This window comes from Lathamus discolor, chromosome 8 (assembly GCF_037157495.1).
Source record: "Lathamus discolor isolate bLatDis1 chromosome 8, bLatDis1.hap1, whole genome shotgun sequence".
Lineage (NCBI taxonomy): Eukaryota > Metazoa > Chordata > Aves > Psittaciformes > Psittacidae > Lathamus > Lathamus discolor.
The window spans coordinates 10,274,548-10,289,486 of NC_088891.1; the positions used below are offsets into that span (position 1 = coordinate 10,274,548).

General features: G+C 38.4%; 1 protein-coding gene across 1 annotated transcript in view; it reads right to left on the reverse strand.

The window, feature by feature from the left end:
* ADAMTSL3 (ADAMTS like 3) overlaps window positions 1–14,939 on the reverse strand; it is a 150,457-nt gene that overhangs the window by 41,588 nt on the left and 93,930 nt on the right. Inside the window, exons 10-14 of the mRNA XM_065688592.1 lie at window positions 13,629–13,767; window positions 12,013–12,063; window positions 7,678–7,882; window positions 6,660–6,807; window positions 5,179–5,263 (exon numbers count right to left, since the gene is read on the reverse strand). Of these exons, the coding sequence (XP_065544664.1) occupies window positions 5,179–5,263; window positions 6,660–6,807; window positions 7,678–7,882; window positions 12,013–12,063; window positions 13,629–13,767 (628 nt within the window). The remainder of the gene's footprint in view (window positions 1–5,178; window positions 5,264–6,659; window positions 6,808–7,677; window positions 7,883–12,012; window positions 12,064–13,628; window positions 13,768–14,939) is intronic.

A 14,939-nucleotide genomic window follows, 5' to 3' on the forward strand; every position in this document is an offset into this window, starting at 1 on the left:
AGGATATATTTGACCAATGCTAAAAACATTTGGAAGGAAAAATCCAACTTAGGATCCAAAGATTTTTTCCTTATCTTTGACTAAGAATCACCTTTCTCTTTACTGCAGGAAAGCTGCCCTTACAAATACAGGAACACTTGCATAAGACAAAAATCAGAATTTACACTCTGCATACACAGAAAGAATCAAAAAATGTCAACTCAGTGTGGTTGATTCTGTAGACAGTTTATCATCTTGAGCCAATAACTTCTTGCCAATATATACAGAGAAAGAATCAAATAGAAGAAAGGAGAACAGATGAGTGGGTAACACACAAGGATAGTTTAACTAAGTCCTCGGGGTAGTCACCCAAGATGTGCTTGGGACATAGCCCAGGACAGACTGTCTCCTCTGGAAAAAAACATTCCCATTTCCAATAAAGGTTACAAGGTAACTGGTTCTTCTTTAAGGAGCTGTTGATGAAATACCTTTACAAGTCTACTATGAAGATAAAGATGTCAAATCCAATCACTTAAAAGTTTCCTTTCCTGCTCAGAGCCCCAAAATTTTAGAGCTCACTGGTCCATGACAGACCTCAGTAAAGGGTGCAGTGTCCCCAGCTCCTCCTGAAACCAAGGAAAACTGTGCAAAAAAGGTGTAAGTCCATTTGTATTTATGTACCTAATAGGAAAAATAAAACTTATAGTCAAAAAGAGTTGCTTGGTGTTCTGACCACACATAACAGTTGACAGTCTGAAAGCAAATAACTTTTTTGGTAAAAGCATGACAGCAGCATACCAGAAATTAAGGCTAGTTTTGTGTACTGTTAGTTGAGTGCATTAAGACATTCCAAAAATAATGTATGATGCTTTCTTTTGAAATCCTGTATAAATGAAAGGAAATTTTGAACCACAGCAATCCTTTCATTCAGCAACCAATTGATTTATAAAGAAACTCAGAAAGTTCTAAGGATTTTTTCTATGACTTATAGCGAGCCTATATTATAATTGAGGTTTTCCTGTTGAATATTAGTGTCTGGTATTTTTCAGCAAAGTGCAAAATAAAAAACCACCCCAAATACTTTTTATTTTACCTTGGCATTTGCTAAATCAGTCACATGACTATTTGGTTCTTAAAATCCTAAATTATAGAATCTTTCAAAAGATGACCGTGTTAAAGTCACACTTTAAGTATCTTCAACAGAAGTCAACGGAGATTGCTAATACAAATTTAGAGCAAGGAACTGAGCACAACCAAAGCCTGTGACAGATCATTAAAGCAAACACCATCAGCCACAGAAGTGATATATTTTTCACTCGGTGGCATTCACAGCATACATCCTGATACTTTCTCACGCTAATAGTTTGGACACAATACTTCCCTAAAGTAAATTCATTCTGTCTTTGATGGGCATACACTCAGAGTGTGCTCATCCCTTGCAGATCACTGGGAATATATTCTGGATTGACAGGATGGTCGCAGCTCTGCAAAACTGTCTGAGATCTGTAACTAAGTTTGTAGATGAGACTCTTTTTCTGATTAAAAAAAGGAAAATAATGGAAAAATACAAATCCAAGCAGGCACAACTTTTCATCTGCACAGGTATAAATGATGTACACACTACAGATGCATTGGAGAATATGTCCATGCTGCAGTGTTATCAGTCTTACACTAATGGAAATGTGCATTCACCTGGCACACTCTGAAAAAGCCAGTGTAAGCTGACCTGGAAAATGAAGCAGTGACCTAAAGTACTGATGATAAAACTGGTACAGAACAGCCGAGTCCAACCAAATCAAATCTGAACTGAAAACGTAACTCAGTGAAGCCTTCTGTATCTTTCTAAAGACTTGAAAATCATGCTGTCTCTTAATATTATTTTTTTATTTTATTTTCCTCATGCCTGCAGTCCTTGCTTCCAGTTAAGAGAGGAAATGCCTAAATCCTGGAAAAAAAAAAAAAGGCCACTCTTGTGATATTTCTAGTCCAACCCTACTGTGCCAAGGGGCCTGAATAAGAGTTTGCAGAAGCATCTAAAATGTTGGCTGCTTACAGGCGTAGAACTTAAATGACGCTGGTATCCTACCAGTCCCTGAAGCACCACCCTTGCCATTCTAAGCAGAGTTGTACTGCCAGGTTTTATCACCCATGAGTGTAATATATTGGACAAAATCATCAGTTCATTTTCAGAGAGGAACCTGTGAAAAATGTCTATCACCAAAGGCACAGTGGGGACATTTATGTGAAAATGACCCACACACAATGAGCAGGAGCCTTTGTGAGAGACACCTCATTTCACATTCAGCGAATGCAGCTCCACAAACCTAGTGATTAACTTTTAGCTCAGGCTGCTGAAAAAAAACGCATCAGCTTTTGGGAGCATTTTAGTTTTGCCCTAAGCCATGACAGGCTAAAGCTGCTGAAGTGTCTATTTCTTTAACTTACGATTAATAAAAAGGATGCAAAAACCTTGCTGCAGCTTCTCTGAGAATCCCACTGTAACTAAGAAGGCTCGAGGGAAGAACATTTAAAATAATGATTGGTATCAACTGTCATCACATTCCACAACTGAAAACTAAAAAGGTCAGACCTACATTTTTCTTGGCCTCAGTTTAAGGGCAGTCATTTTTTATTTTGCTAATAATGAAAAAAAAAAAAAAGAGAAGCTTTTGAATGTTCCCCCTCTCTGTAAATTCAGGACACCAGCCGTGGTAGACCACAGCGGCAGAAGTATTTATCTTCCACAAGCTACTTTTGGCATATCCATCATTTGTGGGTTCTAAAACACAGCTGCATTTATTCTCTCATTCATTATCAACTAAAATATCGCATGAAAACATAGAAAGACAGTTGTAATAAAAGGATGGACTAGAAGTTGAGACTTCATATTGTGGTTTAAGTTTGGATGACAAGAGAATAGCTAAAATTAAAAGCGATGGCATTTTACCAAGGAACTCAAAAGCCCCCCGGCTAGGCAGAGGTGGGCCATGAGTTATCACTGTGCCATGTGTAAATTACAGAAAACAAAGTTAAACACTTTCAAATCAGAGGGAAATCTCATTATAATTTATTCTGGGAGAAGTTACAACCTATTGTTACAATTTCTTTTTAAATCCTAAACCCTGACCCAAAAATCTCACTCCAGCTGGAAAAGACCACAGCAGTTAGAGCATGAGATTCAAGCATCTATTGAGAAACTGCTCAGGTTGCAAATCATTGTCTACGTGACCAAGAGGCAATACACAAAAAGGAATGAAGTCAGTTGTTTCTCATTTCTCCTTACCTGACAGCTTCCTTAGAAGAATAAATTAAGAGCAGGTGACAGCAGAAGACAGGTAAAAAGAAAGTGATGGGGAACCAGGCTGCAGCATTAGAGCTGTGTCCCAGGAGGGCCCAGAGTACCCAAACTAGGAAATCACAGCACCTCAGCATCACCTCAGTAAAGAGAAGGATGGCAGAGAAAAGTCATCAGCAACAAGTGGAGGGAGAAATCTTTTAGACTTAAGTGAACATGATTCTGGAAAATGTGAAGAAAGACTCTCAGGACAGATGAGGATTGTGAATAAAAGATAAAGAAAATCTCGGTCTCCAGAGCAAGTGAAGAAGAAAAAAGATCCAGGAAACTGCAAAACTGCACAGCTGTGACAGGCCATGCACTGAGCACTCAAACACATGGCTGCATTCACACTGTGAGGCTGCAGTGGAATACATTGGTCATGTCTAGGAAGGCATGAATAACTGCTTTCTTTGTGAGGATGAGGTACAAGGGAACCCATTACAAAGTTTCCGGCTCGGCTCTATTATATTCTAAATATACTCTGACTTAGCATGCTGTGTCCCTGCCAGTCCTCTCTGCTTGTTCTGTCAGACTGCTGCTGAAGGATCCAAAAAAGCTCAAGACAACATTAGCTTACAGTTGCCACAGCATAATTTCAAAATACCAGAGATCGTTTTCTTTATAGCTTCATGCTGAATCCTCTTTAGTGGCGGCCTCATATACCTTCATTCTGATAAGCTGAATTTAACAGGCACATTTGGTTGCATCACCCCCTTCGATTATCACACTACTTTTATATCTTTGCTACTACCCTGCTTGAATTCAGGGCCACCAATTTGGAGAGTGAAATAACTGCTCACAGTAGGTTGACACTTGACTTGAGAGGCTAGAGCAGTGAAAAGTCAGTCACCATAACAAACACCTGTTTGGCAAGAAGTTTCTTCTGTGAGTCAGTGCAGGTGTAAAGATTTTATTACTCATGATCACACCTGTTGGTGCAAGTGTGCCAAAAATCAGGAATAGCTAGATGGAGGAAGAAAAATAAGTTTTTGGGCATGCTCTGCTCTCAGAGCAATAATAAATCCAAAGGAACGTCAGTAAGCTCATCTAAATGATTTTAAATTAATATTACAACAAATGAGTGCAGAATTTGGCAAAGCACAACAAGATATTGCTAAAAATCTCTCATGAAAGCCTTACAAAAAGTTACTACTTTCTAGAAAGTTATATACTACATATTGAATTCATAAGATACATATATCCATGAACGTACACAGGGGATACAAGCAATTGTGTGGATGCCTTAACATACAAGGGACAGGAACAAGTGCAGGTGGATTTAAATAGTGCTTTCATCCTCAGGACTTAAATATTGTGAGGCTTACCCTCATCAGCTTTTAAGGGAACTCACAAAATCCAGATGTTATTTCACACATACTCACGTGTAAAGTATCACAATTTACCCCCGTAGATTCAGCTAAGCTCAGAGATCAGCAGGTTTTTCTCACCTGCTTTATGCATGGGGCTCACCCCCCAAGGAAACGCTGGCAACCCTACAAAGTACCTCTTAGTTTTTAATACAGCCACTACATTCTTGAGGTAACTGCAACGGCTGGGATAAAATTGAATTTTTTTAATTTACATCTGCTGAAATGCTTCCACATGCATTAATTAGGCTAAATTAAGATCCCTTTGCATTGCTTGAATGGTACAGGGACACTATAGTAGAACAGCTCTGCATCATCCAGAACAGGAGCTCCAGAAGCAAAGCTACTGAGATTCAAAATTAGGAACAGCTCACAACACAGCTCATCTCCCAAGGAGGGCCAACTGTCAAAGCAAACTGCATAGCAACAGTTGTTCCAGATGATCCGCAAAATGTGCCGGAAATGTTTCTTCAATGTAAAAGCCAATGTACTTACGTTGGCTCTTCTGAGACTTTTATGGTCTCTTCCATTTCATGTGCCTGTTTAAACCATGGCAATTTTGCTTCCACTGGAGTTTTTTCTGGGAGAGAGAAAAAAAATCAACACAACAGAAACATTCAGTAATTCCTCCAAACTCAGAACAATATGCAAAAGTTAGCAGTATTCACCTTTGAATTCACCTAAGGCCTTTTGAATATGTACTGGACAATAAAACATAACATACGAGAACATTCCCTCATGATATTTGAGCTCCATTTTGACACCCCTCTTTTCTGAGAGGGTACGAGTAATTCAATTTCCATTTGTGTTTAATCTTTTACTTCCTCCCCACACCTTCCCCAAATGCAGACCGAAGTGTATATCTCAGTATAATGGCTTATCATCATAATTTAACTTTATAGTTGAAAGAAGCCAGGGCATAGCAAACACACATTGTGTTCCAGGTAGGCTGGCTTCATTAGAAAATATTGACAGAATTATTTATTCCTGAGTTAGGCAGCTATCACAAACCTGGAGATTAATTTTAAAAACAACACTAGCTTCTTTTATCTGTCTAAGCATCCTATAGTTCTGTAATGCTTTTTCTAGGAGTACTGTAAGCCAGTTGAGGATCTGTGCCTCCAAATTTCAGTAAAACCCCAGAAGAAGGTCCTTAAAAGTTCAGAGCTGGTTACTACCTCGTGGCTTAACCCTTAATAGTTTTCTGCTTGAAGAATTCTTTAGAGTCCGAAAACATCCTGACATAGGGTTGTCTACAGATAGCTTTCACTTTTTCTATGCAAATCTCTGCGGTCAGCTGTGAAAGTCTGAAGTACAGCCTTTCAAATAAAAACTGTAAGAACAGGAGTAGAACCCACTAAAATGGCCCAGAGGGACACGAATGAGCAAGTGACAAAATACACTGGTTTCCCCCCCTCATCTTGGTTTTTCCTTTTCACCTTCCCACCTACTGTTGTATGCCTTACCAAGTCTTTTAGAGAATATTTATCAACTTGCATCGTTGTTAAAGGCCTTTTAAATATGCAGATATGGAGAAGAGAGAAGGAAACCAGTTTGATTATAACTTAATGAACTGATGAGTCCCCCTGAGAATGTGGACACATTTAATGCGATGCAAATGAGCAAGATCCCAAGTGATACATATGGAGTATCATTCCCATTTTAAGTATTATTGAACAACTCCCCCTCCCCATGTTGGACTCATTAATTCTGGTTTTCCCAGTCTGACCAGGCTGTATAGATTTAGTTAGCATGTTCACCTCATGACAGTCTGGCCACATCATCAGCAAAAAATATTAGCAGAGCATTTTTCCTAGCACCAATAATTAAAATGCTTGATTCTGCCAAGACTGAAATAAGTCCTAGTAAATTCTAGGTATTTCTTCTGGCATTTCTGAAAAAAAGGTTACCAGGGGCTTTTAATTCTCCTAACAAAAATGTAAAACAATAACAGACCCAGACAAAATTCCAGTTACCTTTTGGCTTGTAACATGGTATTGGCACGATGCACTCTTCTTTTATGTGGAGTTTAAGTTGTGGATTACAGCCACCGACGTGCTGCCCGCGGTGGTCAATGCACAGCACTACTCGGTAGCGCAAGCCTCGGCCACAGGTCACTGTGCACTGCAGGAGACAATGCAATCACCTCATACTGTTTATTTTTCATTATGTTTACTAATACTGTTAAAAAGCAAGTTAGAAGTTCTGATGATGTGTTCACTAAAGTTTTTCCACAGTCAGTGAGGTATCAGATGTATGAATTTGCCCCTGCATTGCTGGGTGAATAAAGAAAAGGTTGATGCTGGAAAAAATGTCTCAAGTTTTGGGAATGCAAGTGATTTCTCAGAGTTCTGTGAAGCTTATCTGATTGGCAACAGTCTGAAACAGAGGTGGCTATGTACTGAGAATATGCTCTTTCACAGTGGTCATTTTCAGTTAAAGCTGGGTCAGACGTGCTGCAAGAACAGTTTCTTCGCTACATGTTAGTGAAGTCATTTGGATGAACTAAGAAATTATAGAAGCGTTGAGGTATCTGATTGTATCAGATAAGTACAGCCAAGATAAGTTGGCTTTATATTCTTGTTACTATAATGAAAGGTAAGAATGCTGGAAAATCACCCTTGCAGACTTGTCAGCCCCTAGACAGAGATGCCTTTAGGTATTATATGTGGTGAAATATTACATTTATCAAGAACTGAGAGACAAATGACCTGATCGCAAAGGGGCCTGACCTCTGGCTCTCATCCCTCCTCCGTGTAAAGCAGGAATTCAACAGGCATAAATAATTCTATATGGATTTTTCTCCACACAGACATATTAACATTTTGATTACCTGGCCAAATTACTTAGGGCAAGCTTCTCCTAGTAAGTCCTATGAATTATGCTTGCAGGGCTGTCTTTTTCTAATAGCCCTGTGCTCACAAATACACGCTAACAAGACTAGAGGCTTTCTTTAGAAAACAAAAATAAGGTCCAGTTTATTTTTCAACTTACCTGAGACCACTCCATTGCCACCCATTTAGGACAGTCAAACAAATTGCAGGTTTGAATGACTTTGGGCTTAGGGGCATACATGCATTTCCATTCTTCCACCTGAAGTATCTCTCCATGAATGGTTTCCTCTACACACACAAAACTTCTTCTCTGAATACCACCTCCACAGGAAACTGAACATGCAGTCCAAGGGTTATGTTCCCATCTGGAAGAAGAACTCACACATGTTAAAAATAAGGCTACTTTTTATTCCACTAATCTCTATTAAAAGCGCAAAATACTGAATTCAACATCAGTGTCATTAATAGCCAGTCACAGTTTGGTTGCTGTATTCTTACCATATACTGAATAAAAATACATCAAATTACAGAACTACCTTGCCTTATTCCAGGTTTAAATTAGCTTGCAAATTGAGAAGAAAAACAGAACTACACATTTAAGTACATTTAACAGAATAAAAATCTTATTCTGACATATGAGTTAAAGACACTAAATATACTGAGTTTGATTACTGGAATGATTTTTCTTGCAAATAGTCTAAATACTCTAAACAGAATATTTTTCAGTTAATTTACATGGTCACACACTCCTATTAGCACTGTCAGAGACAATCATATGTAATTGTGATTGTAAGAAGTCCACAAAGACAGATCTGGCTGTGCTGACTGAGGGTGTTATTGCCCAGTAGCTCATCACTGCCCACATCATGCAGGCTACCCTAAAAAAATCTCTTCATGCAAGAGCTTTTCTGGGCACTCTAATACTTGCTTTGGGTAAACCCAGCCATTTCATTTCAAACTGTCTTCATCCCTAAGGACAGTGAGAAAATTAAATTGTGACAGCTACCATTTGGCTGGTCACCACTGTAGCTCTGCAAGAGTTTTCCACCCTCATTAAAATGCTGTTGAATGACTTTGTATTCACACTTTCCAACTTGCTTCAAGCAAAAGGCAGCTGCTCATCCATTTCAGCTGCTTCAGATAACCTAGCTGATTGCTCCTGAAGCAGGGCTATGCACAGATTAAGGAAAGTCCACACAGCCCTGTCGACCAGCAGAGCTGTAGGGTAATAGCCTCCAACAGAGGGATGATAAACAATCTGCTGGGAGGGAATGTCTTCAGAATGGACATCTATCCACAATCTTAGACCTAACCACAATAAAGATGGAAATTGCTACACCAGCTGAAGCGAGAATTCCATGTTGGTTTTTAGGTTACAAACTCTGTTTCATTTATCTCCTGGTTTTAGCATGAATGTACATTTAAGCAATCACTTATCAACAAAAACTAACTTCAATAATGTCCTGCTGTTGTCATGTTTACAGATAACAAGCTCCTATCATAGCATTTGTCTATAGATTCCACTGACCCCCACACAATTTTTCCTCACTCTTCTCCTACTATCTCTTGCTTCTTTCCCACCACCCACCCAAACCAAAGCAAAGCCCTGTGAAATGCTTCAGTCCTGCAGCACATCTTATGGTTCATCGATGTCTTAGTTTAAAACTTATTCCTATTACAACTGCAGGGGCTCGGAAAGGATCATGAAAAAAATTACATGCATTATGAACCATGGACTTGTCAAGTACTTCAGTATCCCACCAAAATCAATTCATCAAGAGTAACTTAGTTATCATAAAGGAAGTCATAATCTCAAAGTAGATGAAGCGAAGGCCTATGAATCAAAGATAAGTTTAAATGACTACTACCCACTTTCTATGATCTCACAGGTAAATCAAGGACACTTCCTATTTTACGCAATTCATTAAACTGCCTACAAAAGCATATTAATCATGCTTAAGCTCAACTAAAGAATGAGTCTAAAACATAGATCAAGCCATGAAACATTAGCCATGGAGCATATACTCAAAAACATTTAGAATAAAGCTGGATGTCCCCATAAGGTACCATATCACAAGTACAAGATACATTTGAAGAGCAACAGTTACACTTCTCTGACTTAAACAAACTACCATTGTCAACTCATTTTCCTCAAAAAAAGTCAGAAACTGCAGAATAATTAGCTGCTCAATGAATTAGCAGCTCATGGATTTATATATATAAGGCTCACTGTGCTGTATGTAATGTTAGCCTTGCAAGTGTTTATAGCATGAAGTTTTATAGCTGTTTTTCTTTATCTCATCAGTTTCGAACACACTCCAGATCCCATACTCCCATAAGCATTTTCAAGATGGAGTGAGGTCCATGGCTACTGGGGAGAAGGGGGGGTCTTGGGCAAGCAGTCAAGGAGATTCTTTCCAGAACCCACAGCTGTCAAGGGATCCTCAACAGTCCAACAAGTCTGAAATAAATGGAGGCATTCCAAAAGCTTTAAAAGAAAATTTTCATCCTGGGAAATTTTCCTATTTATTTCAAAAGAATCCTCCATCTGTAAAAATATTTCAGCGGGGCATTTACAACTCTAGCCACAGAACTCTTTCAAGATCTTGTGGTGCGCACCGTGACTTTCCCACAGCTTCCTCATGTGAATGGGAAAGTAGTGGTAAACACCACAGGACTGCAAAGCAGCCCTCCACATGGCCCTTGTGTTATGTAGGAGGTGTGATGTATGACTGCTGGTCAAGGTGAAGGAGCCTGTACAGTTTTGCTCAAGCATATCTACAGTACTTTGGTTTTCTGCCTGCTTTGCAAGAACAGTCTTGGATTACCATATAAGAAACAGGTAAGAAAAGACAAAAACAAAAGGTGAAAAAACCTCCATCAGAACTGGCACAGGCTAATGCATTGCAGTCACTTGACAGGCACAGAGAAAATACATCCTGCTACACTGAAGCAAGACCTGCATCTGTGCTGGAGCAGATTCACCTTATGATGCAGGAATACAGAGTGCCTGTTTCGCTGCTGCTTTCTTTCAGAAATTCCAGCAAGAAAGGGTGCTTTTTTGTCTTGTGCTTCTTTATGTGCCCTCACAGTGTAATACCGCCCATTTCCTCTCTCTCCTTCCTCCTGGCACCAACTCTGTGCCCTACTTGGCAACCTGCTATTATACAGTTCCTACTCCTGAGCATCACCCAGGAAGACCATGATACCTTCTGACAGGACACACTGAGGTGTCGAAATGAGGTGGGCCTTTGTCTGCATTTCTCAGTGTTTGAAATAAGAGAACCTGCCCACATCTTTACTGCACACCATCTATCTCACCACAGTGTCATGCAAACGTGCTGAGCACAGTAAAGCACAAAAAACGGGGATTAAATTTCTCTTTCAACTGGCCTCCAAGCCCTGAACAGTTCAGAAGATGAAATACTCAAGTAAATAAATTATGCTGAGTTCCAGAGGAGACCTTAAGTACAAAGGAATTGGCAGAAAAAATGGAAGGGGAGAGACACAGAACATAATTATCGAACTTTACAGGATAAAGCTGTGAAGGAAAAAAAACTTGAATGTATGTAGGAAAGCCAAAGTACATCACAGGACAGCAGATCCACAGCAAGCATAAATTGCTACAGAAATAAACTATGACATTTATATCAGCTGCAATCAGTAGCTCCACTGAGCCGTGCAAGTCTATGATTTCATTCGTATTACTTCATATCTTTACTTCTTTAGAAAAATATACATTATTCATTTCATGGCATAATAAAGCAGAGGATCAGCTTAGATAAATATGCATCTAACTCCATCAACTATAATTCTTCACATTAACAGTAAATCTGGCTCAATGCTTTTTAGTCCCAACATTCTTCACAGAACATGTAAGCCTTCCAGAGAAGATTCACATTCTTTTCATTGATTCAGGTAGATAAACAAATGACAACAAGCTGTGCTCTGACAACTTAATTTTAGGCAATATATATTCAGACAACTCAGTGTCTTTAAAGGGACATCAGCCTTGATGTCAATAGATAAAGCATAGGTCTAATGAAGAGCAGAAGAATAAGAACTCTTGACGAAAAAAGGATTTCTAGAGCCCTGTAACACAGGCAGACCTGTTCTATAAAATACATTCATTGCATACATCTTCAAAAAAAACACATTTCATTTCATTCATCATTAAGACAAGAATTCATACATGCATGTTAATGGAGATGCTCTTCCCAAAACTACAGCAGGAGAAGGCTTAGGGGGACAGTTCTTTATTCTAAATCTTCCACACTGATATTTTCAAAAGAGCATATTAATCCCTTACTGTTAAGCTAATCAGTCAGAGTGCACTGAAATAAATCACAAACTTAAAAACATGTAGAGGATTGCTATAAACTTGCTCTCCTGTACATTAAAAAATCAGATGTTCCATGATCTTAATACTCAAATAGTATGTTTGCAATGAAAATTGTGCTAATGCTGACACGTATGCTACCCTGATTATACATACCGAGGAAGTGGCTGGAAGTGATCATAGGGCATGATTTCTTTAAATCCGTCACTGTCAAAAAAAATAAATATTGCATCATTATTTCTCATACCAGAGACTGTATGCCAAGTACATATTTTTACATGATCATACTTAAAGTAAGCAATTCCCAATGTGAAATGAGGGAATCTTACACCCATTACACATCACCCTTGTGGCAAACAATGACTTGTATAGCCTTACCTCTTCTGCACAGATAAAGATTTACTCCCCATACAGTTTCTCCACTTCATACCATCAAAACCAAAAATAATTAAATGAATAAGCCTTCAGCAAAGAAAAGTATTATCAGTGAATTTTTAGAACTGTGGTAATTTATTCTCAAGAAAAGTTACATACTTAAACCTGTAACAAAGGCACTGAGGAACTTGAGTGTCAGTGATATAAATGCATCACAGGATTACCCCTAGATAGGTCCTGAATGGTGATTAAGACCCTTCTAGAACTGCACAGCATAGAGCAGGCATAAACCCTTACTACCAATGCTAAGAGATATGGTATTATATTCAGTAGTACTTCCCTATTTCTGTCTGTATAAGCTAAATTTGAAAGGAAAACGTAATTACACCCTTTCCTTCCCTAATTTTCCCATTCCAGCTTTACAACACTTGGCAACCATTGCCATTAAGCATTACTGAAATCTTACCACTCTATATAGTGATCAACTCTCCAAGAAAAAAAACTTTGAGAGTCTGCACATCTATAACTGTTAGAGGTCACTATCAATGATTATGTTCTACAGGAATGAAAGAAAATGGACAGTTTAGCTATAGGAAATGAAATCCATTGAGAGTGTTTCCTTTTCTTCTTGCCTATAACTCTAGCTCGGCCAGCTGGCATATTAATGTGAGGTTCTGGGACCTGATACTGTGATGTTATTTTAAGATTCTTTAGCACAGCCAGGAAACCTCACCAGACAATCCAAAAGTTAGTTTGAAATACTGTAGTGTAATTCGATACAATTTATGTATACTATAGCCTTTGTAATTTGGCAATAATGTTCTGCGGTGTTTGTAATACAAGTATATTTACTTTTAATGATTTTTTTTTTTTAATTCTTAGTATAAAAACACAAAGCCCCCCAAACTTTAATAACTGTCAATTCCACAGTACAAACAAAGAATGAAACTTTTACAGTGGGCAGATGAATAAAACAAGTTAAACCATGTGCAAAACTTGTACTCTGACAGAACTGAAGCTACTGTCTGTCTAATGAGAAATCCTGAATGGCAGCATCAATAAATCCGAAGCAGGCAAAAAATCTGTCCTTCTCACACAGCCTCACAAAATCCTTGTACTAGTGCTGTACCACTCAGCAAAAGATAAAGTAGAATTAGTCCTTGAACATACAAATTGACATTTACAATATTTCTGTATAAAGCAAAGTCTCCTATTCTGCAACACTGAAATGCTACAAATCCATAGGCAAGTGGTGCTCAACACCAGCCTTTAATGTGTACAATAATCATCCAAGATTAAGTAGCCATAAAGATTAAAAGAGATTAAATTAAGTAAATACAATTTCTTGTTCCTTAGTAACTGACTATACCACACACAAACTTATTTGCCATACAAACCTAGAAGGGCAGGGATCCATGTTGCATTCTTTTAGCTTGGGCTTTGGTTTCTTATTTTCTGGATGGTAATGACAATAGTGGTCAGGAACAACACGCTTCAGACGAATATCCATGCATTCAGCTGAATTAAGCTGATAACCTAATGTAGGAGCAAAGTTAAATATTGGTAACAGCAATACATTAAAGCAGCCTTATTCCTTCCCCACCCCTCCCAAAAATTGTGCTGCCCATTCACTATTAATTTCTTCTGCTACTCTTTGGTTTACTTTTAAACAAGGAAACACTGCACAGGAACATGCAGGACCAGATCTTCATTTAAAGCAATTCAGTGCAACTATTATGTTAGCCTATCCTAACACTAGACAAGGCTTTGGCACATTATTCTAATAATATTCTAAGTATAAGAGTAAAAGCATATATATTTTTACGTGATGTAGGAATACATGTACTGGAACAGTTCACCTGTCACAGAGGCAACCCTAGAAAGTCATATGGTTCTACTACATGTTCCACAATTTACAACTGCCCTCCCCCAAGGAGGATTTACCACGTATGTTAGAGAGCTATATTACATAGTCATGCATGTTAAAAAAAAAATAAATACTTAAAATAAAGCCAGAGGAATTGAAGATGAGATCCAAAAACATTGCTAAGTTAAACTGGAGAAAACCAAGAAATAGTTTCAAGAACATTCCTAGTTGAAGAGCCAGCAAAAGAAAACTTGAAGTAACTACTTGGTGAAAAAAAAAAAACCCAAAAAAGAAGTCTGTGAGGAGACTGGTTACAAGAAAGGATCTGAGTTTTATAAACCACTAAATTGCTTTTTTGGCTAAGAAAAAAGACTCATTCAAAAGAGCTGACTTGGACTTAAACTGAGGAGAGGAGGAGGATGTTCTGGTATGTGCAAAGAAAAAAAAGCTTGAAACCACAAGAATTAAAATCCAAACAGAGTCAATAAACTAACAGCACAAGTCCCAGTGTCTACTGAAAATGCTAAGTATCATGTATCAATGGCTTTGCTTGTATGTCTCTTGGCCAATTCAAAGTGTCATCATGCATGAGAGGGATAACCATGAAGAGGAACTAAGCAGTTCCAGTGCTGAAAGCATGTATGTTCCAGTTCTTGTTAAGTACTGAAAGGACCCAGAAGATACGCTACTTGCAAACAAGATAAACTTAATTTCCAGACATTCTTGCTCATTCAAGCCTGACAGTACTTTCCGAGATGCCCATCACACTCCCCCTTCCAACACACGGAGATTACAGAATTAAATGTAGGAGAGGCATCCAAGTGAGGAATGGTGGTGCACT